General features: G+C 40.6%; 1 protein-coding gene across 3 annotated transcripts in view; it reads right to left on the reverse strand.

The window, feature by feature from the left end:
• brip1 (BRCA1 interacting helicase 1) overlaps window positions 1-26606 on the reverse strand; it is a 233273-nt gene that overhangs the window by 195541 nt on the left and 11126 nt on the right. For all 3 annotated transcript variants that reach the window (XM_060847891.1, XM_060847890.1, XM_060847889.1), the window contains exons 5-6: window positions 19084-19214; window positions 18233-18376 (exon numbers count right to left, since the gene is read on the reverse strand). In XM_060847891.1, the coding sequence (XP_060703874.1) occupies window positions 18233-18376; window positions 19084-19214 (275 nt within the window). The remainder of the gene's footprint in view (window positions 1-18232; window positions 18377-19083; window positions 19215-26606) is intronic.

Below are 26606 nucleotides of genomic sequence, written 5' to 3' on the forward strand. Positions count from 1 at the left end.
GTTTAGATCTGTCAGCCAGGGTTCACTGATTGACCCAAGTTAACACCCAATCAAAGATCTCAGTCAATCACTACAGTGCCCATGATTTGTTGTAGCAGGGCAACAAACAGCATTTATTGTTAGTATCACTTACACCATCTGCTTAATTTTGATTGACACAAGTCACTGGAAAAGGTAAGATGATAATATCAAATTGAAGAAAATTGAAGGCATTTTGTACCTGAGTGAACGATATTGTTTTATGTCTCATGGTAGGTATATCAACATACCTTCATGGATGATTTTACTGGCACATGTATTTTACAGTGAAAAAAAAAAGTGAAAAGCTTTTCCTCTAGCCCCATTTTGAATAGTTTTAAGAATAAGAAAAAAAAAGCTTAAAGAGAGTTCATAAGACCTGACCCAACTCATCATCAATGACACCTACACCACCTTCCTTCCTCCATCACCATGCTGCTGTCTACACCAGACCCAATCAACGGTGAAGTTGTCACTCTTCAGGCGCCACCTTTCACCATGGAGCTGGTTCTCCTCCAGCACTGCCTCGCTGTTACCTGCGCCAAACCCACCGTCAGAGTTGCATCTCTCATTGCTGGGCCCACCTCCATGTCGCAGTGATGCACTTACAACATCACTTTGTCACTGCCACTGCCGGACCCAATCAATGACATCGCTATTCGTCAGGTGTCATCTTTTGCCACTGGGCGTATCTCGCCGACATCACCTCTGCTGAACTGAATACAGACAGATACCTCCAAGAATATGAAGAGAGCAGGAAAGAACTCAAACAAAGAACTAGGAGGGCTAAAAAGGGCCACAAAATATCTTTAGCAAACAGGATTAAGGAAAATCCCATGGTGTCTTCAATATATGTAAGGATATACATATTTAAGGATTAAGAAGTTAGCTAGTGAAAGGATAAGTGTGCTCAAGGAAAAAGGAGAGAATTCATGCATGGAGCTGGGTGAAGTTGGTGAGGTCCTGAACAATATCTCTTCATCGGTATTCACAAAGGAGAAGGGTTCAGTGGTTCTAGTATTCCAGGCCACTACAACATTAAAAAAAGGTCGTGTTGAGCGTTTTGAAAAGCATTAAAGTAGACAAGTACCCACAAACTGATGGGATCTATCCCAGAACGATGAAGGAAATAGGAGAAAAAAATTCCTGGGGCCTTGGGCAAATTTTTGTATCCTCTTTAATCACAGGAGAGGTTCCAGAGGACTGGAGAATAGCCAAATTATTCCTTTGTTTAAGAAGTACAATAGAGATAATCCAGGAAATTAGCCTTGCGTCAGTGGTGGGGAAGTCATTGGACAAGATTCTTTGGGATAGGATTTACTTGCATTTGGAAAAATATGCACTTATTAGTGGTAAACAGTATGCCTTCATGTAGGGATGGCCATGTCTCACAAACAATTTAGTTTTCTCAGGAAGAGGCAGAGATGATTGATGTTAACAGGGCAGTAGATATTGTATATATACAGGGCTGAAGGGCCTGTTCCCACACTAAGTTTATTAGACATATTCAAGAGGGAGCTGGGTGTGACCCTTGCGGTTAAAGAGATCAAAAAGGTATAAGGAGAGGGCGGGAATGGGATACTGAGATTGCACAATCAATCAGCCACGATCAAACTGTATGGTGGTGCAGGCTTGAAGGGCTGAATGGCGTACTCATGTACCTATTTTCAATGCTTCTAACACTTCTGAGGTTCCCAAACCAAGCACATCTTTTTCTTTTGTACCACACATTGAAATCATTTATTGCAGATTATTGCTCAATTTTATAAATCAATGGTCATTCATGAAAACTATTCTCATAGATACAACTATTGTACAGCTAAATATATTCAGTACGTTTTTCCAACAGTACAATAATTTACAATATAGTGTGTGTATCTGTGAATATGTTTTTTTAAAATTTGATTTTAACCAAACAAAATCATATTAGAATTGGTACATAGGTTAGGAATTATTATTAAGAGAATTCATAAAACCTTGCCACTGAAATGGCAACACATGATTTAAACAAGTGACCAAGGAAGATTAAGAATGGGCATTGCAAAACTTTAGCTGGAATGCAGTTTAAAGTACCTCTGGCAATCTGCTCTGCAGCACAGAAGTTGCACTATTATTCAATCAAAAGGCACTGGAGGTTTAGGACAGAAAGTATCATGGCAACCTCAAGATTTTTAAAAAAAATCTTTTATTACACAACTTTTCCAAACTAAAGATCACCCAGCAATTTATAATAATAGCAGAATTTGGAACTGCTAGCCTGGAATTAACTTGGAGTCAAATATGTAATTTATTTAAACTCAAGGTCTCTTAATCCTCTAGACATTGCCATTCTTTCAGGAGTCTGCCGACGGAAATATGGGGCGGCTGGCAAGCACTACGTAATTCTCACATGAAAACAGTTCTAGTGTATATATTTCAGGCCACTTAATATTTCATCAATCAATCTTGTTTTAACAAATCTCCAACGAGTTATGTTGTCAACATTCCCTCATTAGTATTGACTTGTGCCCTAATATTTATTATATATAATTATTTTAACTATTCTTATTTCAAATGGGGTTTCGGGAGAGAAAGAAGGTTTCGATCTTTAACATGGTGCCAATGATATGTGAATAAGAAACAGCTGTTCCTCGATGAAATGCATATATATTATACCAGATCAATGCAAACATAACAGCAATCCTCTCAACCTCCGCACAGCAGAAAATAGCCACACTACAATTTCAGAAGAGGTTTCTGGAAAGCTTTTAGTTATTAATTTTTTCATATTTTCAAATCTACATGCCAATTATATTCTCTTATAAATATATATTACAAGTTAATTCCCTACTTAAGTTATTGGTAATGGTGCATATGTACTCTGATTCAAAACATCTTTCAATATCCATCTCAAGTCACCCAAATGACTTACGATTTTTCTATCTACCTGAAAGGTGCCTTGGGCTCAACAAACACGGTTTCTAATATAATGAATAAGATCAGGCAAATGGGTCCTTTCTTAAATGTGGTAATATTTCAATTTCTGACTGGACAGAGGTCACCAATCTAAAATGTTACTACTTAAGAAAGTGGGGAAAGAGATTCAAACGAAAAACTTTTAAGCAGCATGGAATGTTTACAAAGACACCATTGCATTCTTTAAGAGAAATCCCACCAATCATCAGAAGTCAAGTAAAATATCTGACAATGAGGATAGTAAGTAGGCTTGGTTATGAAAGGCTGGAAAAAAAAGCTTGTCCTACACGCAACAAACAGATTGCTTCTTTATGCGCTCTACACATTTTAGAAATCTTGAAATGAAAGAAGGGGGCATGTTCTAAGGGACAGTCTTAAACAAGTCGTCACTGAAAGGAGATACCCTATAAATCGCATGTAGTTCTGCTTCTATGGAACAACATCACCCCCTACTGTCTGTTAAGTTAAACTGCATATTGCACTTCAACATTCACCGGAATAAAAGATACTATTTCCAAAATGTAATGTTCCATCTTATTTCCAACTATAACATTTATTTAATTGCACTTTTTGAAAAGTTCATCTACATATTTATTTTGTACCTACATTGCTGAAAACAGAAAACATGATAGTATTGCAGAACAATTAAAATGTTAACGTGTTTGACTGTATGGGATCCCCAGAACAATAGAAATTCAGTATATAACTGACCTGTTGTCCAGAAGTGCCAAAACTAACACAAGATCTTGAAGCTAAACACAGATCCAATGGAATTAGATCAGCATGCCATTTCGAAAATGTCCAGTTTTTGGACAATTCTGGTTTTAGGTATACTACCTATAGAGTTGCATCAATTATTTTCAAAGTAGAACTAGTCATTTTTTGGCATTTACAAAATAATCTTTATTATTAAATGGCAATGCTTGATAAAAGCTGCAAATTCATTCTTGCAATATTTTTAAAGCAAAAGAATTTCCTTCCAGTATCTTCGCAGTATTCACCAACTTCAATGTCTCTTACGTACATTGGATTTTGCAATTACCTAAATTTGGGGTGCACAATAATGGTCAGCAGTCAGCATGTGGAGAAAGGCCACCCTCCAGTTATCATAATTTAGCACAAGACTCTTGTTCCTGTTTTGGTGGTTGACCTTTTACGGATTCACAACAACAAAAGCTATCTCGTATTGAAATCTTCCCTGCAACTTCGGTGCCATTTTTGCTTTAGCGGTAACATTCCTACTGCTTACTCTAAGAAATGATATACTGTTACAGTTCTGGATTCCCCTACTGTTACAATTTCTTGGATCAATGTTAATTTGTGCAAATATTGTTATACGCAGAGTATGCAATGAACAAAACCTTTATTTTACTTTCTGCTGTTTAGATTTCCTAAAAAAAGACCCATACGTTTAAAACTGTACCCCCTAGTTCCTCACAAGAGGACTGAGGGGTATATGACATTCAAGAAGAACAGGAAGCTAGGTAAAGGTGGAGGAGTAGCACTGTTAATCAGGAATGGCATTTGTGCAATAATTAGAGATCACCTTAGTTCAGGAGATCAGGATGCAGAAGAATAGCGATGAAGAATAGGAGGAGAAACGTCTACAGGGAAGTGATCTACAGGATCCTTCACACAGAGCGTGGTTCATATGTGGAATGAACTGCCAGAGGAAGTGGTAGATGCAGGTACAGTTACAATATTTAAAAGACATTTGGATAGACACATGAATAGGAAAGCTTTAGAGGGATATGGGCCAAACACAGGCAAGTAGATCAGGTATAGTTTAGAAACATTGGTCAGCATGGATGAGTTAGACTGAAGGGTCTGTGTCCATGCTGTATGTCTACGACTCTAACTCAGTTCAAATAAACAGCAGTGAATCAAAGGGACTTTTCAACACATTCTTCCATCAAAACTGGAAAATAGTAGCCTGTTATGTACTGACGAAAACAACTACAAATATTTACATTAAAAAACAAGCTAAAAATTCCAATGTGAACTGGAACTCAATGTCATGTATTATGCATTGCACAACCTCGCAATGGTGAGGGAAACATGATCTAGGGTACAATGCAAGCGTCAGCAGAGTAGTGAAGGCAACAAAACCGCATCTTCAATAAATACTTCTCTCTATGGTCACCTATTGTTTGGTATGTGGGAATCACCGGCCAGGTCAGCATCTGGTGCCCATTCCCAAATGCCCTGGAGAAAGTGGCGATAAACTGCAGTTCTTGATGTTTAGGGGCATCCAGAGAGCTGTTTGGAAGGGCATTCCAGGATTTTGATCCAGCCACATAAAGCAAGGAAGATATATTCGAAGTCAGGATAGTGTATGACTTGGAGGGGTACTTGCAGGTTGTGGTGCTCCCATGTATCTGCTGATCTTGTGTTGAATGGTAGAAGTCACCGCCTTGGAAGATGCTGTCAAAGAAGTCTTGGTGAGTTACTATAGTGCAACTTACAGATGATACACATGGCTGCCACTATGCACAATGAAGTGAGTGGATGTTGAATTTGGTGCAAGCAGGCTATTATGTCTTGAGTGGTGTCAATCTTATTCAGTATTGTCGGAGCTGCGATTGTCTAAGAGAGATTCATCAAGTGGTTAATATTCCATCACACTCTTGTAACTTATTGACAATGTACATGCAATGGGGTGAAAGGAAGCATGTAACTTGTGTCTGGCCTGCTCTTGTCACCATAGCATTTATATGGCAACTAGTCCAGTCAGGTTCTGGTCAATGCTAAATGGTAGGATGTTGATAATGGGTGATTCAGTGATGGTAATTCTATTGAGAATCAAAGGGTAACGATTAGATTCTCTCTTTTTGGAGATGGTCAGTGCCTGGTACTTCTGTGGTACAAATGTTTCTTTGTATTACCCTTGATACTCCCCAGATCTTGTTTTTTTTTAAAAAAAAAGGGCATGGACTGCTTCAGTATCTGTGGTGTTGCAAACTGTGCTGAACATCATCAGTGAACATCCCCACTTCTGATCTCAAAGGTGAAAAGGTCATTCATGAAGCAGTTGAAGATGGTTGGGCCAAGGATAATACTCTTACAGATACCTGGAAAGATGTCCTGCGGGATGAGATGATTGACCTCCAACAACTACAGCCATCATCCTTTGTGACAGCAAGGCTCCAACTAGAACAAGATTTTCCCAATGATTTCCAATAAGACCAGTTTGCTTAGCATTCTTGATGCCATGTTCAGTCAAACATTGCCCTGAAGTCAGTGGCAGTCAAATGTACCTCACTTCTGCAGTTCAGAGCAAGAGTTCTTCGTTGTAAGGATGGCTGGCATTGTGCCTCTCTTCTGCCCAAGTCCAGAAAGTGCCTGATGAATTTCTTATGTCACCTTTAATAGATATTCCTTATAACCTGTCAAAACAACAATCCAGCTCGGGCAGGGACAAAAGAATCATGGCACCTTGGAGTGCTCAAGGATGTAGGTATTATAACTGCTCCCAAGCTGTTAAGCACACACTGACACAATTTACTTAAAGTAACCTCCAAAAATCAGCACGTAGAGATTGAAAATATTACTAATTAATGAAAACTCAAGACTGGCCAGCCTCTCTGATTTTAGGAAGGTCTGCCATTGCCCCGAAGCCTCTTACTGTCTCACTCTGGCTTTCATTATCAGTTGTGAAGTAAATGGGTATTTCCAGTCTTTATAACATTGATGTAATGGTGGTCTCCTGATTGTCAAACACCATACAGATCCCCGATGCATAGAAGTTAAGGGCCACTGAAAAGGTTAATGCCACAGACAATGGGTGATTGCTCAAGTCATGAGTACTGACCTTCTTACAAATCATGTCACAAATGAATACTGCTAACTCTCTGGACTACTGTCACTCTAGCACTCACTCATTTGAAGATACTGAGCAGTGGCTGTCCAAAGTTCCTTCAGGATAGTGTATTGTCCTGGTGCATACAGGAGACATTGTAATAGGGAACAAGATGGCAGACTAATTAAATACGTAATTTGGTTCTAATTTCACAAAGATAGACACAGATAACGTCCTACAAACGTTGAGGAATGTATGGTTTAGAGAAAGAGCGAAACTTAAAGATTTTGCTAGGACTGGATAGTGTCAGTTATAAAAGAGAGGTTGGATAGACTGGGACTTTTTCACTGGAACTTAAGAGGTTGATGAGTGACCTTCTAGATGTTTATAAAGTCACGAGGGGCATAGATAAGGTGAATAACAATGGCCTTTTCCCAAGGGTAGGTGAATTCAAAACTAGGGGCAGACTTTTAAGGTCAGAGGGGAAAGATTTAAAAGGGACCTTTGGGGCAACTATTTCATACAAAGTCTGGTTAGTGTGTGGAATAAACTGCCAGAGGAAGTGGTAGATGCAGCTACAGATACAAGATTTAAAAGACGTTTGAATAGGTACACGAATAGGCAAAGGTCAGAGGGATATGGGATTCTAGACTAGAGTGGTGCTGGAAAAGCACAGCAGTTCAGGCAGCACCCGAGGAGAAGGAAAATCGACATTTTGGGCAAAAGCCCTTCATCAGGAATGGGGCTTTTGCCCAAAACGTCGATTTTCCTGCTCCTTGGATGCTGCATGAACTGCTGTGCTTTTCCAGCAACACTCTAATCTAGAATTTGGTTTCCAGCATCTGCAGTCCTTGGTTTTACCTCAGAGGGATATCGGCCAAACACAGGCAAGTGACATTAGATTTGTTTGGGAAACTTGGTCAGCATAGACAAGTTGGGCTGTAGGATCTGTGCCAATGTTGTATGACACTATGACTCTAAGAAATTGATGGAATCGAAGGATGACAAATCCCCAGAGCTTGATAATATACACCCAAGAGACCCGACAAATAGTTAATGCATTGGTGGTCATCCTTCAAATTCTACAAACTCCGGAACAGTTTCAATGGATTGGAGGATAGCTAATGTAATCACACTATTTGTTTTTAAAAAAGAGAGGTTGAGAGTAAACAGGGACTTATAGACTGATAAGCCTGACATCAGTAGTGGGGAAAATATTAAAGTCCATCATAAAAGATTTAGTAGCACAGTACCTGGAAAGCAGCAACAGGATCAGACAGAGACAGCATGGACTTATGACAGGGAAATCAAGCCTGACAAATCAACTGGATGTTTTTGAGAATGTAACTTGTAGAGTTGGTAAAGGGCAGCCAGTGACATTTAGAAAGCTTTTAATAAGGTAAAATTCAAGAGCACGGTATTGGGGTGTAATTTACTGACATGAATAGGGAACTAGCTGGCATACAGAAAACAAAGAGTAGGAATAAACATGGCTAAACTTCTAACACGTCTAACCAGGGAAAATACAAGTATGATTTTCCCAATGACTAGGCAGTCCAGAACCAGAGGGAGGACATGGTTAAGATATTTAGGACTGAGGTGAGGAGAAATTTCTTCACCCAGAGAATGGGGAATCTGTGAAATTCTCTGCTACAGGAAGTGTTTGAAGTCAAAACATTGAATGTTTTCAAAAGGATTTAGACATTGTTCTTAGAGTTAAAGAGATCAAAGGGTATGGGGAGAAAGTGAGAACAGTTCGATGATCTGTCACAATCACATTGAATATCCCACTCTTGCTCCTATTTTCTCTGATTCTATACCTGCTCATGATAGCTTCACCACCTTATAACTCTTCAGAGTCATTACAACATTAGTCTTGGGTTGCTGTTGACACTCGTTGCTAACGGCCCCTCTCGCTCCTTCTGCTTTCCTCCTCTTTATTGAAGGAAACTCCACTGGAACAGACAATTACCAAGACTTCTGTTGCAATCACAATGCTCTGAAATTGCTTCTGCTTGATTTAAGCCTTCTTTCATGCGAGCCAGCACAATTACCCCTTTATTCCTTAAAATCAACCATGAGAAAAAAAATTAGACTACTTCACTGGCCTCTCCTGCAGTCTCAGCTGCAGCCTCTTCCTACTCCTCAGTGTTTTGCACTCATGCTTGCTTTTATCCTTTGAGACATCCTGTAGTAATCCCTCCCTGCTTGTCTGACCCTTGAATCTATTAAATCATATAGCTGCATTAATTTTCAGTGAATTGCCTGGCTAACTATATAAACTATTCTTTAATTGCATTTAAAAAGGATAGGCTTCTGATTTTTGAACCTTCTTGCTGGTCACAATTTCATAATTGGTCACAATGATATCAGGGACCTTGACCCAATATCATCATGTTTATGTGAACATCACAACAGGAGGGAGGTTAAACTTTCTCTAAAATATAAAACTCTGCCTCACATTTCATCTGTGTTACCTCTTCTCATTCTGGCATAACATGAGGGAGTTGTTGACCAATCAAAGCAATCACATTCAATTCATCTACAACAGAGGCAGGAGAGCTAAAATAAATAAAGGAACTGTGAATGCTGGATATCTGAAACAGAAACAGCAATTGCTGCAGAAACTCAGGAGGCCTGGCTGCGTCTGTGGAGAGAAAGCAGAGTTAATGCTTCGGATTCAGTGGATCCTGCTTTCTCTGCTAACTCTGCGTTCTCTCCACAGATGCTGCTAGATCCGCTGAGTTTCTCCAGTAGTTTCTATTTTTGAATCAGAAGAACTCTTGTGGTGCAATGGTAGTGTTGCTACTTCTGAGCCAGGAGACCCAAGTTCAAGTCCCACCTACTTCAGGAGTGATAACATTCCTAAACAGGTTGAACAGAAAATATCTCCATTAAAATCAGACATGTCATGAGGGAAACAAGCTTTTGGAAATTGTGGGTCCAAAGTCTTCCCTTGCACATTATACTCACTGTCATTAGGTTTCATAATTTTTAATGTATTTAATCACAAAATGACAGTTTTAAAACTTTTAGCTAATTTGCGTTAGAGTGAATTAATTGTATGGAATGTGAATGCCACTGAAAAAGCTGGCATTTGGTGATAATGCCTAGTTCTCCTTCAGTTAATTGCTCTCTGTGCTTTTCGGGGGACAGCTAAGAGTCAACTGCATTGTTGTGTATCTGGAGTCACATGTAGGCCATACTAGGTAAAGGAGGCAGATTTACTTCCCTAAAGGTGCTAGTGAACAGATGAATTTTTACAACAATTAACAATGGTTACATGGTTTCCATTAGACTAGTTTTTCAATCACACATTTTTATTGAATTCATTGCAGCATTTGAATCCTCATTCCAAGAACATTAGCTTAGGCTCTGGATTATTCGTTGAGTGATATTACTACCATTACCAAAGGAATCCTGCTCCATAGATTGATTTGTTTACTGAAATAATATTTTTGAAGGTAAGTTTTGAAACTAGTCCCTTCAAGCTCAGGCTATGGTCCTGAACAGTAGAACCAAATAAAAATGTGAAAAAGCCAGTCATGATTTATAACTCAGGAATAGAGAATTCGACGTTTCGAGCATAAGCCCTTCATCGAAACGTCGAATTCTCTATTCCTGAGATGCTGCCTGGCCTGCTGTGCTTTGACCAGCAACACATTTGCAGCTGTGATCTCCAGCATCTGCAGACCTCATTTTTTACTCGATGATTTATAACTCACCCCCTTGCCATTTAAAGAGTTTTACAGTTCATTTGTTTCTCCTGAGCACAACTCAAAGGGTATGTCACCACTGTCCATAATTCACTCCAATTTCTCTTTAAGTCGTTCAGCATCCTATCAAGGTACAAGATTTCATGGCGGGGTGGAGGGGTCTTTCCATTAGTTTAGGGCGAAGCAGCACTCGAATTTTGGGGAGAAGGTGGTGTGTGGTATTCCAGAGGTCCAGGTTAATGAGTTTGAATCCCACCATGATAGCTAACAAAACCCGAATTCAATTAATGAAAAGAAATGAAACACAGGTTGGATATCCTTTATCCACAAGTTCACATGCCAAAGAGACCTAAAACCCAAAGGTCTTTTCAAAAGTGTACCCAAACAGATCTGTAATCTTTGTAAAGGTTTGTAGCTCAGGTTGAGATTTAGGGTGTAGGTTTGCTCGCTGAGCTGTAGGTTTGATATCCAGACATTTCATTACCTGGCTCGGTAACATCATCAGTGTGGACCTCCAAGTGAAGTGAAGCTGTTGTCTCCTGCTTTCTATTTATATGTTTGACCTGGATGGGGTTCCTGGGGTTTGTGGTGATGTCATTTCCTGTTCGTTTTCTGAGGGGTTGATAGATGGTATCTCGATCTATGTGTTTGTTTATGCCGTTGTGATTGGAGTGCCAGGCCTCTAGGAATTCTCTGGCATGTCTTTACTTAGCCTGTCCCAGGATAGATGTGTTGTCCCAGTCGAAATGTGTTTTTATTTTGACAGCCAGACCACTAAGACCCCTCGGAATCCTAGTAGCACACAAACCTACCAACACTCTTAAACAAAAACTAACAAACTTAAAAGACCCAGTACATCCCATGGACAAAACCAACGTCGTCTACAAAATTCCATGCAAGGACTGCCACAAACACTACGTAGGACAAACAGGAAGAAAGTTAGCCACCAGAATACACGAACACTAGCTAGCCACAAAAAGACACGACCCTCTCTCCCTCGTAGCCCTACACACGGAAGAAAAAAACCATCATTTCGACTGGGACAACACATCTATCCTGGATAGGCTAAGCAAAGACATGCCAGAGAATTCCTAGAGGCCTGGCACTCCAACCACAATGCCATAAACAAACACATTGATCTAGATACCACCTATCAACCCCTCAGAAAACGAATAGGAAATGACATCACCACAAACCCCAGGAACCCCATCCAGGACAAACATATAAATAGAAAGCAGGAGACAACAGCTTTGCTTCACTTGGAGCTCGCCACCGATGATGTTACCTAGCCAGGTAATGAAACGTCTGGATATCAAACCTACAGCTCAGCGAGCAAACCTACACCCTAGATCTGTAATCACGTTGAGTTTGGGCACCTTGGGAAAAAATCTTCGCTTAGCCTGAACACATCTAAAAGTGTAGCCTTCCCCCAAAGCAGCTAAACTCAGTTTGCCTGTACATCGGTTCAGGTCAGTGTAGGGAAAAAAAGTGTATTCAAGAACGAAAAATATCCTTTATCCAAAAAACAGTTGGCCCAAGGTTTTCAAAGAAAGAATTCCTGACCTGGATAGAAACAAAGTCTCCATAATGTTGCCAAAACACTGATTATGGATTATTGTAAAAACCCATCTACTTTAGTGAAGGAAATCTGCCTTCTTTAACTGCTCTGGGTGACATGAGACTCCAGACCCATAGAATCTGAAATGACTGAGCCCACTGCTCCATTCAAGGGCACTTAGGGAAAGACAATAAATGCCAGTGACACCCACATCCCATGAAAGAATAAAAAAGTAATTTTTTCACTGATTTCATGATTCTGAACTCCACAGCTCTAGCAAAGACCCAAATACAACTCCTGTACAGTGGCTTAAGAGATCATAAAACGCCTCTGGTTTCTATCAGCTGGCAGCTGTGGTTTCAAATGAAAACTAAGCTGCTTATTTCCAGAATTTCAACTGCAATTATGTTTATAGCATTTTATTGAAGCTTATGATAGATTTCTTCCTTTAGCTTCTAGTTAAACAGTTCTTCCAGTCATTTGCCTCCTTAACAACTTTGCTTTCTATTGAATACCAGCTCCCACTAGCAGGTTGCATCAATTAGTCTCTCACATGTAGCACTTTTATCTGTCAACTTCCAAGGAGATAGGAACAAACAAGACTCACAGCTGACACAATCTCTTAGTTGTTTAACAAAACAAACCAACCTTGCCTGCGAACTGCATCATATTGGAATTCAGAGAGATAACTCAAAAGCAAGAAGAAAGCACACTTCCTCTACTTCCTCAGGAGGCTAAGGAAATTTGGTACGTCCACAATGACACTACTGATCTTTATAGATGCACCAGAGAAAACATCACAGGTTGGTATGGCAACTGCTCTGCCCAAAAAAATAAGAAATTACAGAGACTTGTGAACGCAGCCGGTCAATCACACACAACAGCCTTCCTTCCATTTACTCTGTCTATACTTCCCGCTGCCTCTGGAAAGCAACCAACATAATCAGACACCTCCCGCTCTGGTTATACTCTCTTCCACCCTCTTCCCTCAGACAGAAGATACAAAAGGTTGAAAACACTTACTAACAGATTCAAGAACAGCTCCTTATGCTGCGATCAGACTTTTGAATGTATGTCTCATACATTAGAGTTGATCTTTCTCTGCACCTTCTCTGTAGCCACAACACTATATTCTGCATTCTATTCTATTACCCTGTTGTACCTATGTAAGATATGATCTTCCTGTATTGCACATAAACTAATACCTTTCACTGTATCTCAGTTCATGTAACAATAATAAATCAAATTAAAAATAACAAAGCATCTTGCTGAGCTCTACCCATCTCCAAAACAATAAGACATATGCAGCTTGTCCCAGGTTCAAATGTAAATAAACTACTAATTAATTCCAAAGCTTTCCTTATTGCTGAAACCACATGAGCAACCTTTCCTTTACTGGAATAACTTGTGGAGTCATGTCTCCAGTTACTTAATTCAGCAAGTCCACACATTGTCTGACTTTACCAACCATTAATTTCTTACATTAATATCATGCCAACCTTTTAAGTTGAATAAATTCAAAGTTTGTTTCAAGTAGCTTTACTTTAGGATTATAACCAATTTAACCACATATTGCCCCATTTATTGCAGTTAAAACTTTAATTCATAAAACTTCAAAAACCTAAACTAAACCTGAATTTATGAACTAAATATTTCTAACATTTTCCAGTCCCTTTAGAAAACCAAACAAAAATAAAAAAATCACCTCTCAGTCTTCTCTTATTCAATGAATTAGGCTCAACTTACATTATCGTTCTTCATAATGCAATCCCTCAATCATTTTGCCTGTCCTTTCTTTCAATAGGTGAAACAGCTTCCTTGGACTATGACAAGCAGAATTGCTCATAGTATGTCCATTGAGGTTACACTAATGATTTATAAGTTGTCAGCATTACCTCACCACCTTGATTCAATATAATATTTTAATATATCCCAACATCTGATTTGTTTTATTCACTCTCACTGACTTCTTTAAAATGATTGAAAAAAAGACTTAAAGCTGGAATAGAGTCATAGAGATGTACAGCATGGAAATAGACCCTTTGGTCCAACCTGTCCACGCCAGCCAGATATCCCAACCCAATCTCGTCCCACCTGCCAGCACCCGGCCCATATCCCTCCAAACTCTTCCTATTCATATACTGATCCAAATGCATCTTAAATGTTGCAATTGTACCAGCCTCCACCACTTCCTCTGGCAGCGCATTCCATACAGATACAACCCTCTGCATGAAAAAGTTGCCCCTTAGGTCCCTTTTATATCTTTCCCCTCTCACCCTCTCACATCTACCGCTCTGCCCTCATCAATCCTCTTTGATACTTCCTCAAAAAACTCAATCAAGTTTGTGAGACATGATTTCTCACGCACAAATCCATGTTGACTATCCAGAATCAGTCCTTGCCTTTCCAAATACATGTACATCCTGTCCCTCAGGATTCCCTCTAAAAGCTTGCCCACCACCAACGTCAGGCTCACCGGTCTATAGTTCCCTGGCTTGTCTTTACTGCCATTCTTAAACAGTGGCACGTTTGCCAACCTCCAGTCTTCCAGCACCTCATCTGTGACTATCGATGATACAAATATCTCAGCAAGAGGCCCAGCAATCACTTTTCCAGCTTCCCACAGAGTTCTCGGGTACACCTGATCAGGTCCTGGAGATTTATCCACCTTTAACCGTTTCAAGACATCCAGCACTTCCTCCTCTGTAATCTGGACATTTTGCAAGATGTCACCACCTATTTCCCTACAGTCTATATCTTCCATATCCTTTTCCACAGTAAATACTGATGCAAAACATTCATTTAGTATCTCCCCCATTTTCTGTGGCTCCACACAAAGGCCTCCTTGCTGATCTTTGAGGGGCCCTATTCTCTCCCTAGTTACCCTTTTGTCCTTAATATATTTATAAAAACCCTTTGGATTCTCCTTAATTCTATTTGCCAAAGCTATCTCATGTCCCCGTTTTGCCCTCCTGATTTCCCTCTTAAGTATACTCCTACTGCCTTTTACTCTTCTAAGGATTCACTCAATCTATCCTGTCTATGCCTGACATATACTTCCTTCTTTTTCTTAACCAAACCATCAATTTCTTTAGTTATCCAGCATTCCCTATACCTACCAGCCTTTCCTTTCACCCTGACAGGAATGTACTTTCTTTGGATTCTCATTATCTAATTTCTGAAGGCTTCCCATTTTCCAGCCGTCCCTTCACCTACGAACATCTGCCTCCAATCAGCTTTTGAAAGTTCTTGCTAATACTGTCAAAATTGGCCTTTCTCCAATTTAGAACTTCAACTTTTAGATCTGGTCTATCCTTTTCCATCACTATTTTCAAACGAATAGAATTATGGTCGCTGGCCCCAAAGTGCTCCCCCACTGACACCTCAGTCACCTGCCCTGCCTTATTTCCCAAGAGTAAGTCAAGTTTTGCACCTTCTCTAGTAGGTACTTCCACATACTGAAACAGAAAATTGTCTTGTACACACTTAAAAAACTCTTCTCCATCTAAACCTTTAACACTATGGCAGTCCCAGTCGATATATGGAAAGTTAAAATGCCCGACTATAACTACCCTATTATTCTTACAGATAGCTGAGATGTCCTAACAAGTTTGTTTCTCAATTTCCCTCTGACTATTGAGGGGGAATCTATAATACGATCCTAATAAGATGATCATCCCTTTCGTATTACTCAGTTCCACCCAAATAACTTCTCTGGATATATTTCTGGGAATATCTTCCCTCAGCACAGCTGCAATGCTCTCCCTTATCAAAAATGTCACTCTCCCTCCTCTCTTGCCTCCCTTTCTATCCTTCCTGTAGCATTTGTATCCTAGAACATTAAGCTGCCTGTCCTGCCCACCCCTGAGCCATGTTTCTGTAACTGCTATGATATCCCAGTCCCATGTTCTTAACCATGCCCTGAGTTCATCTGCCTTCCCTATTAGGCCCCTTCCATTGAAATAAATGCAGTTTAATTCATTAGTCCTACCTTGTCCCTGTCTGCCCTGACTGTTTGACTCACTTCTATTCTCAGTTGTACCGTCTCAGATCGATCTCTTTCCTCACTATCTCCCTGGGTCCCACCTCCCCCCACCTTACTAGTTTAAATCCTCCCAAGCAGTTCTCGCAAATTTCCCTGCCAGTATATTAGTCTCCTTCCAATTTAGGTGCAATCCATCCTTCTTGTACAGGTCACTTCTACCCCAAAAGAGATTCCAATGATCCAAAAATGTGAATCCTTCTCCCATACACCAGCTCCTCAACTATGCATTCATCTGCTCTATCCTCCTATTCCTGTCCTCACGAGCTGGGAGCACTGGGAGTAATCCAGATATTACTACCCTTGAGGACCTCCTTTTTAAATTTCTGCCTAACTCTCTGCAATCTCCCTTCAGAATCTCAACCTTTTCCCTTCCTGTGTCGTTGGTTCCAATATGGACAAGGACCTCCTGCTGGCCCCTCTCCCCCTTGAGAACATTCTGCACCCTCTCGGAGACATCCTTGATCCTGGCACCAGGGAAACAACAAACCATTCTGCTTTTTCTCTGCTGACCACAGAAACGTCTGTCTGTACCTCTGACTACAGAATCCCCTCACACAATTGATCTCTTGGAAGCCGACGTACGCCTCGTTGCATTAGAGCCAATCTCAATACCAGAAACTTGGCTGTTCGTGCTACATTCCCCTGAGAATCCATCAGCCCCTACGTTTTCCAAAACAGCATACCTGTTTGAAATGGGTATATCCACAAAAGACTCCTACACTAGCTGCCTACCTCTCTTACTCTTCCTGGACTTAACCCATCTATGTCACTGTATCTGAGACATCCCCCCCTTCCTGTAACTGCCATCCATCACATACTGTTGTTGTTTCAACTTCCTCATTGCTTCTATTTGTCTCTCCAACCAATCCACTCAAACTGATAAGATTCGCCCCAACAGCATTTTTGGCAGATATAATCCGCAGCAACCCTTAAACTCTCTTTAAACTCCCACATCTGACAAGAAGCACATATCACTGCAAAGGCCACGTTTTGCTCCTTCACAATCTACAGACCCAGAAAATAATGTTGTCTTATTCCTCAACAAACACTGCACCAGGTTACATTAATAGCTATGGCTTATATTTTAAGTTTAATCAAGAGACTTATCTCCAAAAACATATAATCAAGAAAGAACCGACTGTACTCACTAATACAGCTTTTCTCTTGGACAGACTTAAAACAACAATTATTATATTTACATTTGAATTTCTTTAAGAATGATATCAAACATTCTTAGGCTCAAGGCACAATAACATCCCACTAAAAGTTAATAGCACAATGTCCAAGCCTCAAAGGCTTTTTACAATTGGGAATACCTGGGCGACACGGTGGCACAGTGGTTAGCACTGCTGCCTCACAGCGCCTGTAGACCCGGGTTCAATTCCCGACTCAGGCGACTGACTGTGTGGAGTTTGCACGTTCTCCCCGTGTCTGCGTGGGTTTCCTCCGGGTGCTCCGGTTTCCTCCCACAGTCACAAAGATATGCGGGTCAGGTGAATTGGCCAAGCTAAATTGCCCGTAGTGTTAGGTAAGGGGTAAATGTAGGAGTATGGGTGGGTTGCGCTTCGGCGGGTCGGTGTGGACTTGTTGGGCCGAAGGGCCTGTTTCCACACTGTAAGTCTAATCTAATATAATCCACCTAAATAAAAACATCTTTACCTAATATTCTGAACCTGAATTAATTTTGTGTGCATTTGCATGAACAAAAAAATATATAAAATGGAGTCCCTCTTTTCATTTTGACATTTGGTGCACATAGGATTGAAATGAAAATTGCTCTTTCTACACAAGGTATACAAAATGAATTCAAAAATTAGTCCTATCACAATTACATAAAAGACAAGCTACTTTAAAACACAAATAAAAAACCATATTAATGTATAAAGCATACCCAGGGCTATTATTTTGATAAAATAGCTAACCTGAAATCAGCTAAATACGTAAAAATTTTCAATCAGATTATTTGATCTGCAAGTCTAAAATTCAGTCTTTCCACATAAGTCAACACGTTTTTGCATTATAACTAAAACTGGATATTGAATGATATATTAATTTTTATTAATTAGCAAGATGACACAAACCATACATCATTTCAGAAAAAAGGAAAATTGGCATCAAATACATGCAACCAGGAGACTTACTGATGATTCTTGGGCAGGTGGAACATGATGGGCCTCAGAATTGACATTCACATTACATGACATTGATCCAATATTGTCTTCATCCAAAGTAGTTTTATCATCAATAAAATGTACTCCCTTATCAATACATCTCCGCTTTCGTGTCTAAAAAAGTACATCACAGAAGAATAAAACATCATAGATGAGCAATTCTATTACTGTCCTAAATAAGTATGGGAGACATTGTACCAGAACAACAGGAAAATCACGAGTCGAATAAAAGGTAAAAAAAAAACTGCTGATCACCTGTACCACTACATATATTTAAGAATGCAGTTTCATCTTCTCATTGAAAATCCTAATTCTTACGATGTCTTAATAAATAACATTGTCTCAATGTTCATCTTTTGTTTCTTTCCTAAATTTCCCTCGTGTAATTGGAAATAATTCCACAAAGTAAAGATGGACCATGCCATCGGGTGGAATGATTTCTGAATTCCTTGCATGTTGTATTTATCAAATCGTTTAAAGTTAAACATAAAGTTTCATTGATTTATTTCAACCCATGACCTATCATTTCCAAATTTAATCTAATCACACTCAATAGAATTAAACTCAGAAAGATCTTTTTCGCTCCAACAGTTAATTATATTTCTACAAACGATCTAGCACCATGTAGCTGGCTTACAAAACTAAGTAATTTTCTAATTCACGTTAATTTAACAGTAATCTTAAAACAATGTATGCAATTGATTCAAATATAAAATTCCAAAATGGAACTCTAGTGTTAAACTGACTAGCAAAATTCAATTAATGTCAATATTTAGATCACTTAAAACTTCAGGCCTGTAAGTAACACTTTGAAAAAATACCTGTGAGTCATTTAAAGACATACGGATCCGTTTCCCCTCTGTTTGAAAGTCATCATCAGCTTCACTTAAAGGTATTTTCATCATGGCATGCAATTTGGAGGCTAAGGTAACCCTAGGTCTAAGTGCAACATCTATGAAATAAAACAAATCCATCATACGTTGTAATTTTAAGGGGTATACGAGTTCTTATCACTCCACTAAATATGTGCAATACTGGTAAAGCCAGCATTTATTTAACCCATCCTTAAGTGCCCTGGAAAAGCTGGTGGTCAGCTGCTTCTTTGAACAGCTGTGACTTGGGTGTAGAGGCATCTACAGTTCTGTCAGAAAGATAATTGCAGAATGTTGATCCAGTGACAGCAAAGAAAGGATAATACAGTTGCCAATCAAGATAGTGTATAGTTCAGAAGGGTCCTTGCAGGAGTCCAGTGTTTCTGTTGCCTTTGACATTCTAGTTGGTAGCAGTAATTCATTTGGAAGGTGCTGTCAGAGGAGCTTTGGTGAGTTACTGTAGTACATCATGTAAATGGTACACACCTCTGCTACTGTGCATTCGTGGTGAAGGGAATGAATGTTAATGTTGGTGAATGGAGTAGCAATCAAATATGCTGCTAAGTCCTGGACGGTGTCAAGCTTCTGGAGTTTTCTTGGACCTCAATAAAATAGGTGACAGGTGAAATAACTTTGCAGTGGTTGGGATCCCTTCATCAAGTCACCCTTTATTTACACATGGATAGTCCCCAACACAGCTCCCTCAGAGTCAGCTCTTAGAGTGTCAGATTGCCTGATACTCCTTTTTTTTTGAGAGAGACACAAGGTGCAAGAATCTTTATTCAATTTCCACCAACAGGAAGATAGGAAAACACCCGAGTGGCCAGTGACAAGCACTGCCCTTCACAAAAGGGCAATGCTGTGATCAAACAGTGAAGGGGAGGGCAGGGATTAAATCAAAATAGAGTTGGAGGACACTTCTGTTTATTTTTTTTTCTTTTTCTTAACAGAGGCAGGTGTCCTGTCACCAAGTCACTCTTTATTTACATGTGCATGGTACGTGACACTCTGTTTTTTTTCCTTTTTTTTGATTTAAACACCCACACCACCGCCTAACTGTTGTAGTACTTATTTTTTCCCAGCACCCATGGTGTGTGTGTGCAGTTGTGAGACACAGTGAGAGACACAAGGTGCAAGAATCTTTATTCAAATTTCCACCACCAGGAAGAAAGGAAACACCCGGATGGCCAGTGACAAGCAGTGCCCTTCACGTCAAAGGGCAATGCTGTGTGACCAAACAGTGAAGGGGAGAGCAGAGACTAAATCAAAATAGAGTTGGAGGGGGAAATAATGCACTCCACTCTCTGCGGCGCCCACCTCTCCCTGAACAAATCCAGGGTGTTGGTGGACACCGCGTGCTCCTTCTCCAAGGACACCCGGTCTCTAACGTAACCGCGGAAGAGGGGCAGGCAGTCGGCCCTAACGACCCCCTCCACGGCCTGCTGCCTGGACCTGTTTATGGCCAGTTTGGCCAGGCCCAGGAGCAGACCCATGAGGAGGTCTTCAGACCTGCCCTCCCTCCTCTGTACCGGGTGTCTGAAGATCAGGAGCGTGGGACTGAAGTGCAACCAAAAGCAGAGGAGGAGGTTTTTCAGAAAATCAAAAAGGGAGTGCAAACGCCCACACCCAATATACACGTGGTCCACAGACTCCACAGAACAAGCAGTTGGGCTGGGAGTCCGTGAACCACCGCAATCTGCGATTGCAGGGGACCGCTGCGTGCAGCACCCTCCACCCAGATCCCTGAGAGAAAGGGGGAGAACTCCTGCATAGAGAGCCCTCCACTGGGGACTGACACTCCTCTTATCTGTCAGCCAGAATTTCCTGACTGGACCAGATTAACAGCCCCAATCTATGAGATCTAGCTGATTGGCATCATTCCTGTAGACATTGGTTGGTTCATTTTTCAAAACATTACCCTGACCAGTCAGAATTAATCTGCTTGGTTGAAACCCTAAACAAAGCATAGCTGATAACTGTCAATCATAAATCAGTGCATTACCCATGGTAATTCTTCTACCAGACTCCACTTGTAAACTAACTACTACTCCAGCCTCATGCGATATAAATTTTAGTTTCCCCTTTGAATAGGCAATCTTCTGAATTGTCCTGATGAGTACAAGATGAAAAGTTTTAATAAAATGTGTCATTTTCAGCAATACTGAAAAATATTTTAGGTGTGACCTCCCCTTTCCTCATTAAACCCTTGTTGCCCATTGTCTCTTTATTGCATTGACATCTACTGCTCAGCTTCATGTGTGCCTTAAAATATTTATTCTCTTTTTTTTGGTTCTGACCTATTTGCCCCACTGGTCCTGAATAAGAGTCGAAAAATGTGGCGCTGGAAAAGCGCAGCAGGTCAGGCTGCCAAGAAGAAGGATAATCAACATTTCGGACATATGCCCTTCATCAGGAATTATCCTGAATAAAGAATGCATAACATCATAGATCTACCATTAATACAGAGGAACCTTGATAATCCAAATATTGGATTATCTAAAGGAGATCTCGAGGTCCCAATAGAAACCTTCCATCAAAGACGTGTTTCCGACACTGATCGTGTCTTTTGTTTACAGTGATTAAAAGTAAACTCAGCTTACTGAAATGCTGTCGAGAGAACTCCTGGACATCGATGGGAGCTCAGGCACCGTCTCCAAATAACTGACCTCCTGCCCTCTCTCTCCCCAGACAATTTTCCAGAAGTTCTACACAGGGATTTACCCATAATCCCCCCTTCCCCAAATAATCTCTCCAACATTGTCCTGTACAGGGCAAACATGCAACCTGTCAAAAAGTTGCAGTAAGAGAGAGTGCGAGAGTGTATGTACACGCACGCGCGCTCACCCCCCCAAAAGACAGCAGCAGCATAAGTCTCGTTGTTGGTGTCCAGTCCGGCTACCCCGGAGAGGGGGTGGGGGCAGTGTTGGGCAGGGTTGGGGTTCAGGGGTGGTATTGGACAGGGGGAGGCGGTGTTGGACAGGGGTGGGGGTCAGGCGGGGCGTGTTGGACAGGGTTGGGGGGCGGACGATGTTGGATGGGGTTAAGGGGCAGGCGAGGAGCGGGCAGTGTTGGACGGGGTTGGGAGCTTGCGCATGGTGTGCCGTATCTCTTGAATGGGGAGCAGACTTCACAGAAAACTCCGAGCCCCAAAGGAAATGCATTGAATCGATTAACCGAATAATCGATTATCCGAATGAAAGTGCCCTTCCATCTTGTTTGGATAATCAAGGTTCCTCTATATATGAAAATATCACATATGATGTGCACCTTTTTTCTCCATCAGCTTACTTTCCATGACACAATGTACATATTAGATATTTATCAATATTATTTATTGAAATTTTAAACAACAGCAGAAAAAGATTGTACACTGTCACACTGTAATTTCAGGCATGATACTACTGGATGTCACTGCGGCACAAGTCAGCCTTAACTAATTTGTCATTTTACCTTCAATCAAAGCTAGTTTTTATATTGTTGATTCCCCAGCACATCATCATTTAACATACAGATATTATATATGCTTATTTGAAGCAATTCCAGTGTAAGTTATCATAAACATTTTCAAAATAGCCTGATTATGTACTTTAACTGACATTCCTATGTTCCTATAGCTTAGTTGGCTACAGATCCAGAGCTGGCGAGGGGATTCAGCTAGATAGTTCTCTTTCATAGAATCCCCACAGTGTGGAAGCAGGCCATTTGGCCCATTGAGTGCACAGGCAACTTCCGAAGAGCACCCACCAGACCACCCTATCCCGGTAAGCCAGCATTTCCAATGGATAACCCACCTGGTCTGCACATCCCCAGATACCATGGGCAATTTAGTATGGCCAATTCACCTAACCTGCGCGTCTTTGGACTGTGGGAGGAATCCAGAACAGACATGGGAAAAATGTGCAGACTCCATACAGTTGCCCAAGGGTGGAATTGAACCTGGGTGCCTTGTGCCTTGAGTCAATGAGCCACCATTACATCCAACACAGACAACCCATACATCAAAGCCAAAAAAAGCTTATTCTGTACTGTAAATTTCAAAGATTCTATTGTTGCACTTCTATCCTCCCTAGACCTCAGCCACCCAAAAACATTTGCATGTTTTTCATTTAATTCATAGTTTTACTTTATTCATAAGACTCAATTAACTCTAGTCACAGCTATCATTTAATTCATTTTATTTAATTTGTGACACCAATAGTATATTTAATTCATGGATTCTGTAACTAAAAGCCCAGCTGGTTCTGTTATTAATTGTTCTGAATGGTCACTTGACCCAAAACATTGACTTTTCTTTCTTTACACAGATGTTGTCAGACATGCTGAATTTCTCCAGCTGTTTCTGTTTTTGACTGAAAGGAAGACAGCAGTTCAGGAAAGCAACTTGCTACTACCTTTTCAAGGGCAATTAGGGGTGGGTAATAAATGCTGTCCTCACCAGGAAAGTTCACATTCCATGAAAAGTGAAACAAAACTGTGCCACACCATAGTTACTTTTGTGGCTCTGTTGTTTATTTAACTCCTAAGCTTAAAATTAATTCCTGATTAATATGATTTGTTATTGTATTTCTCTGATATTATTCACTTAATTCTTCATCTTTTTATTTTGATTTGTGGTCCTCCAATATTATTTATTTACTTCCAGCTTCTTAACATTCTATCATTTCTGTTAATCTATGTAATTAAACCAGGGACACTAAACATACCAATAACTCAAACTATTTACTTAATTAAGCAACTTCTGTTCTGAAATATATTTTTCGATCTAGCTTGGCATTACGTTTTGATAGTGGCAAAACTGGACGATCAATTTTCTGTTCTCACTTAATTTTTAATACCTGAACCTTTCACAAATGCTGAAGGAAGGAAATAAATGGGAGCAGAAAGTGAGGTTTGCAGATGCTGGAGATCAGAGCTGAAAATGTGTTGCTGGAAAAGCGCAGCAGGTCAGGCAGCATCCAAGGAACAGGAAATTCGACGTTTCGGGCATTCCTGAAGAAGGGCTTATGCCCAAAACGTCGAATTTCCTGTTCCTTGGATGCTGCCTTACCTGCTGCGCTTTTCCAGCAACACATTTTCAGAAAGGAAATAAATGCTGATTTAAGATAGCCATAATGAACACCTGAACACAAGATCAACAAAAAAAAAGCACCAGGTCTAATTTAAAAATAACATATCATCAACATGACTAAAAAGGTACCCCACACTAGACATAGGAATAGAAATTAGTCCATTGAGGCCATCGAGTCTGCTCCAACATTCAATCATGGCTGATAAGTTTCTCAACCCCCATTCTCCTGTCTTCTCCCTGTAACCTTTGACACTCAACAACTTATCTATCTCAGTCTTAAATATACTCAATGACCTGACCTCCTCAGCTTCTGTGGTAATGAATTCCATAGATTCACCACTCTCTGGCCAAAGAAGTTTCTCCTTATCTTTGTTCTAATAGGTCTTCCCTTTATTCGAAGGCTATGCCCTCGGGTCCAAGTCTGCCCTATCAATGGAAACATCTTCTGAACATCTACTCTGTCCAGGCCGTTCAGTATTCCCTAAATGTCCTCAAACATTCCTCATATGAAACACTTTTTATTCCTGGGCCCATTCTCGTGAACCTCCTCTGAACACTCTCCAGGGCTAGTACATCCTTCCTGAGATACGGGGCTCAAAAACTACACAAAATACTGTAAACATGGTCTGACCAGGGCTTCACAGAGCCTCAGAAGGACATCTCAGCTTTTATATGCAAGTCCTCTCAAAATAAATACCGATATTGCATTTGCCTTCCTAACTACCAACTCAACCTGCAAGTTTACCTTGAGAGGATCCTGGACTAGAACTCCCAAGTCTCTTTGCAAGCTATAGGCAGAGGCCGAACATGCTGGGGCTGTTTTCCTTGGAGCATTGGAGGCTGAGGGGGACCTTATAGAGGTTTACAAAATTATGAGGGGCTTCGATAGGGCAAATAGACAAAGACTTTTCCATGGGTTTGGGGAGTCCAGAACTAGAGGACATAGGTTTAGGATGAGAGGGGAAGAAATAAAAGAGACCACAGGGGCAACTTTTTCACGCAGAGAGTGATATGTGTATGGAATGAGCTGCCAGAGGAAGTGGTGGAGGCTGGTACAATTTCAACATGTAAGAGGCATTTGGATGGGTATATGAGTAGGAAGGGTTTGGAGGGATATGGGCCAGGTGCTGGCAAGTGAGACTAGTTTGGGATATCTGGTCGGCATGGACAGGTTGGACCGAAGGGTCTGTTTCCATGCTGTACATCTCTATTACTTCAGACTTATGAATTTTCACCCCATTTATGTCCAAAACGTCAATTCTCCTACTACTCAGAGGCTGTCTGACCTGCTGTGCTTTCCCAGTAACACAGTCTCCAGCCTTGCAGTCCTCACTTTCTCCCAAATGAGCTAAGGGTACAGACAGACACATGCCAGCACAAACCTGGCTAAAGGAGGGACAAAATTGGCAGCTCAGTATCCCTGGATATAAAGCTTCCAGGCAGGGTAAAGTGGGTGTCAAAAATGGAGGGGGTGTAGCAATATTGATTAAAGAATCAATTACAGTTGTGAGGAAGGATGATATACTAAACAGGTTAACAAATGAGACTTTATGGATTGAGCTTAAGAATAAAAAAAAAGTAGTCACACTACGAACAGTTTACTACATATCCCCCAAATAGTGAGAGGGAGACAGAAGAACATATACAGAGACAAATTTCTGCTTGGAGGAATAAGAGGGTAATAATCGTAGGAGATATTAACTAGCGCAATACTATCTGGGTTTCAAACAATATAAGGGCATTGAGGGTGAATAATTCATATATCATGTATGTGACAAGCCCACAAGACATAGGAGCAGATTTTAGGCTATTCGGCCCATCAAGGCTCCTCTGCCATTCAATCATGGCTGATAAGTTTCTCAACCCCATTCTCCCTGTTTCTCCCCATAACCTTCAATCCCCTTAACAATCAAGAACCTATCTATCTATCTTGGTCTTAAATAAAATGAACTGGCCTCCAAAGCCTTCTGTGGCAATGAAGTCCATCGATTCACCATGCTCTGGCTGTCAACGTTTCTCTTCAACTCTATTCTAAAGGATTTTCTCTTTACTCTAAGGCTGTGCCCTCAGGTCCTAGCCTCTCCTGCTAATGGAAACATATTCCCAATGTCTACTCTGTTCAGGTCATTCAGTATTCTGAAAGTTTCAATTAGATATCGTCTCTGCCTTCTAAATTCCATCAAGTATAGACTCAGAGTACTCAAACATTCCTCTTAAGCCTTTCATTCCTGGGAAACTTCTCGTTAACCTTCTTTGGACTCACCCCATGCTTCCTAAGGTATGGGACCCAAAGTTGTTCACTATACTTTAAGCGTGGTGGGACCAGAGCCTTATGAAGTCTCAGAAGCACATTCTTGCCTTTATGTTCTCGTCCTCTCAAAATAAACATCACCACTGTATTTGC

The sequence above is a fragment of the Hemiscyllium ocellatum genome, chromosome 31, assembly GCF_020745735.1.
Source record: "Hemiscyllium ocellatum isolate sHemOce1 chromosome 31, sHemOce1.pat.X.cur, whole genome shotgun sequence".
Taxonomy (NCBI): Eukaryota; Metazoa; Chordata; class Chondrichthyes; order Orectolobiformes; family Hemiscylliidae; genus Hemiscyllium; species Hemiscyllium ocellatum.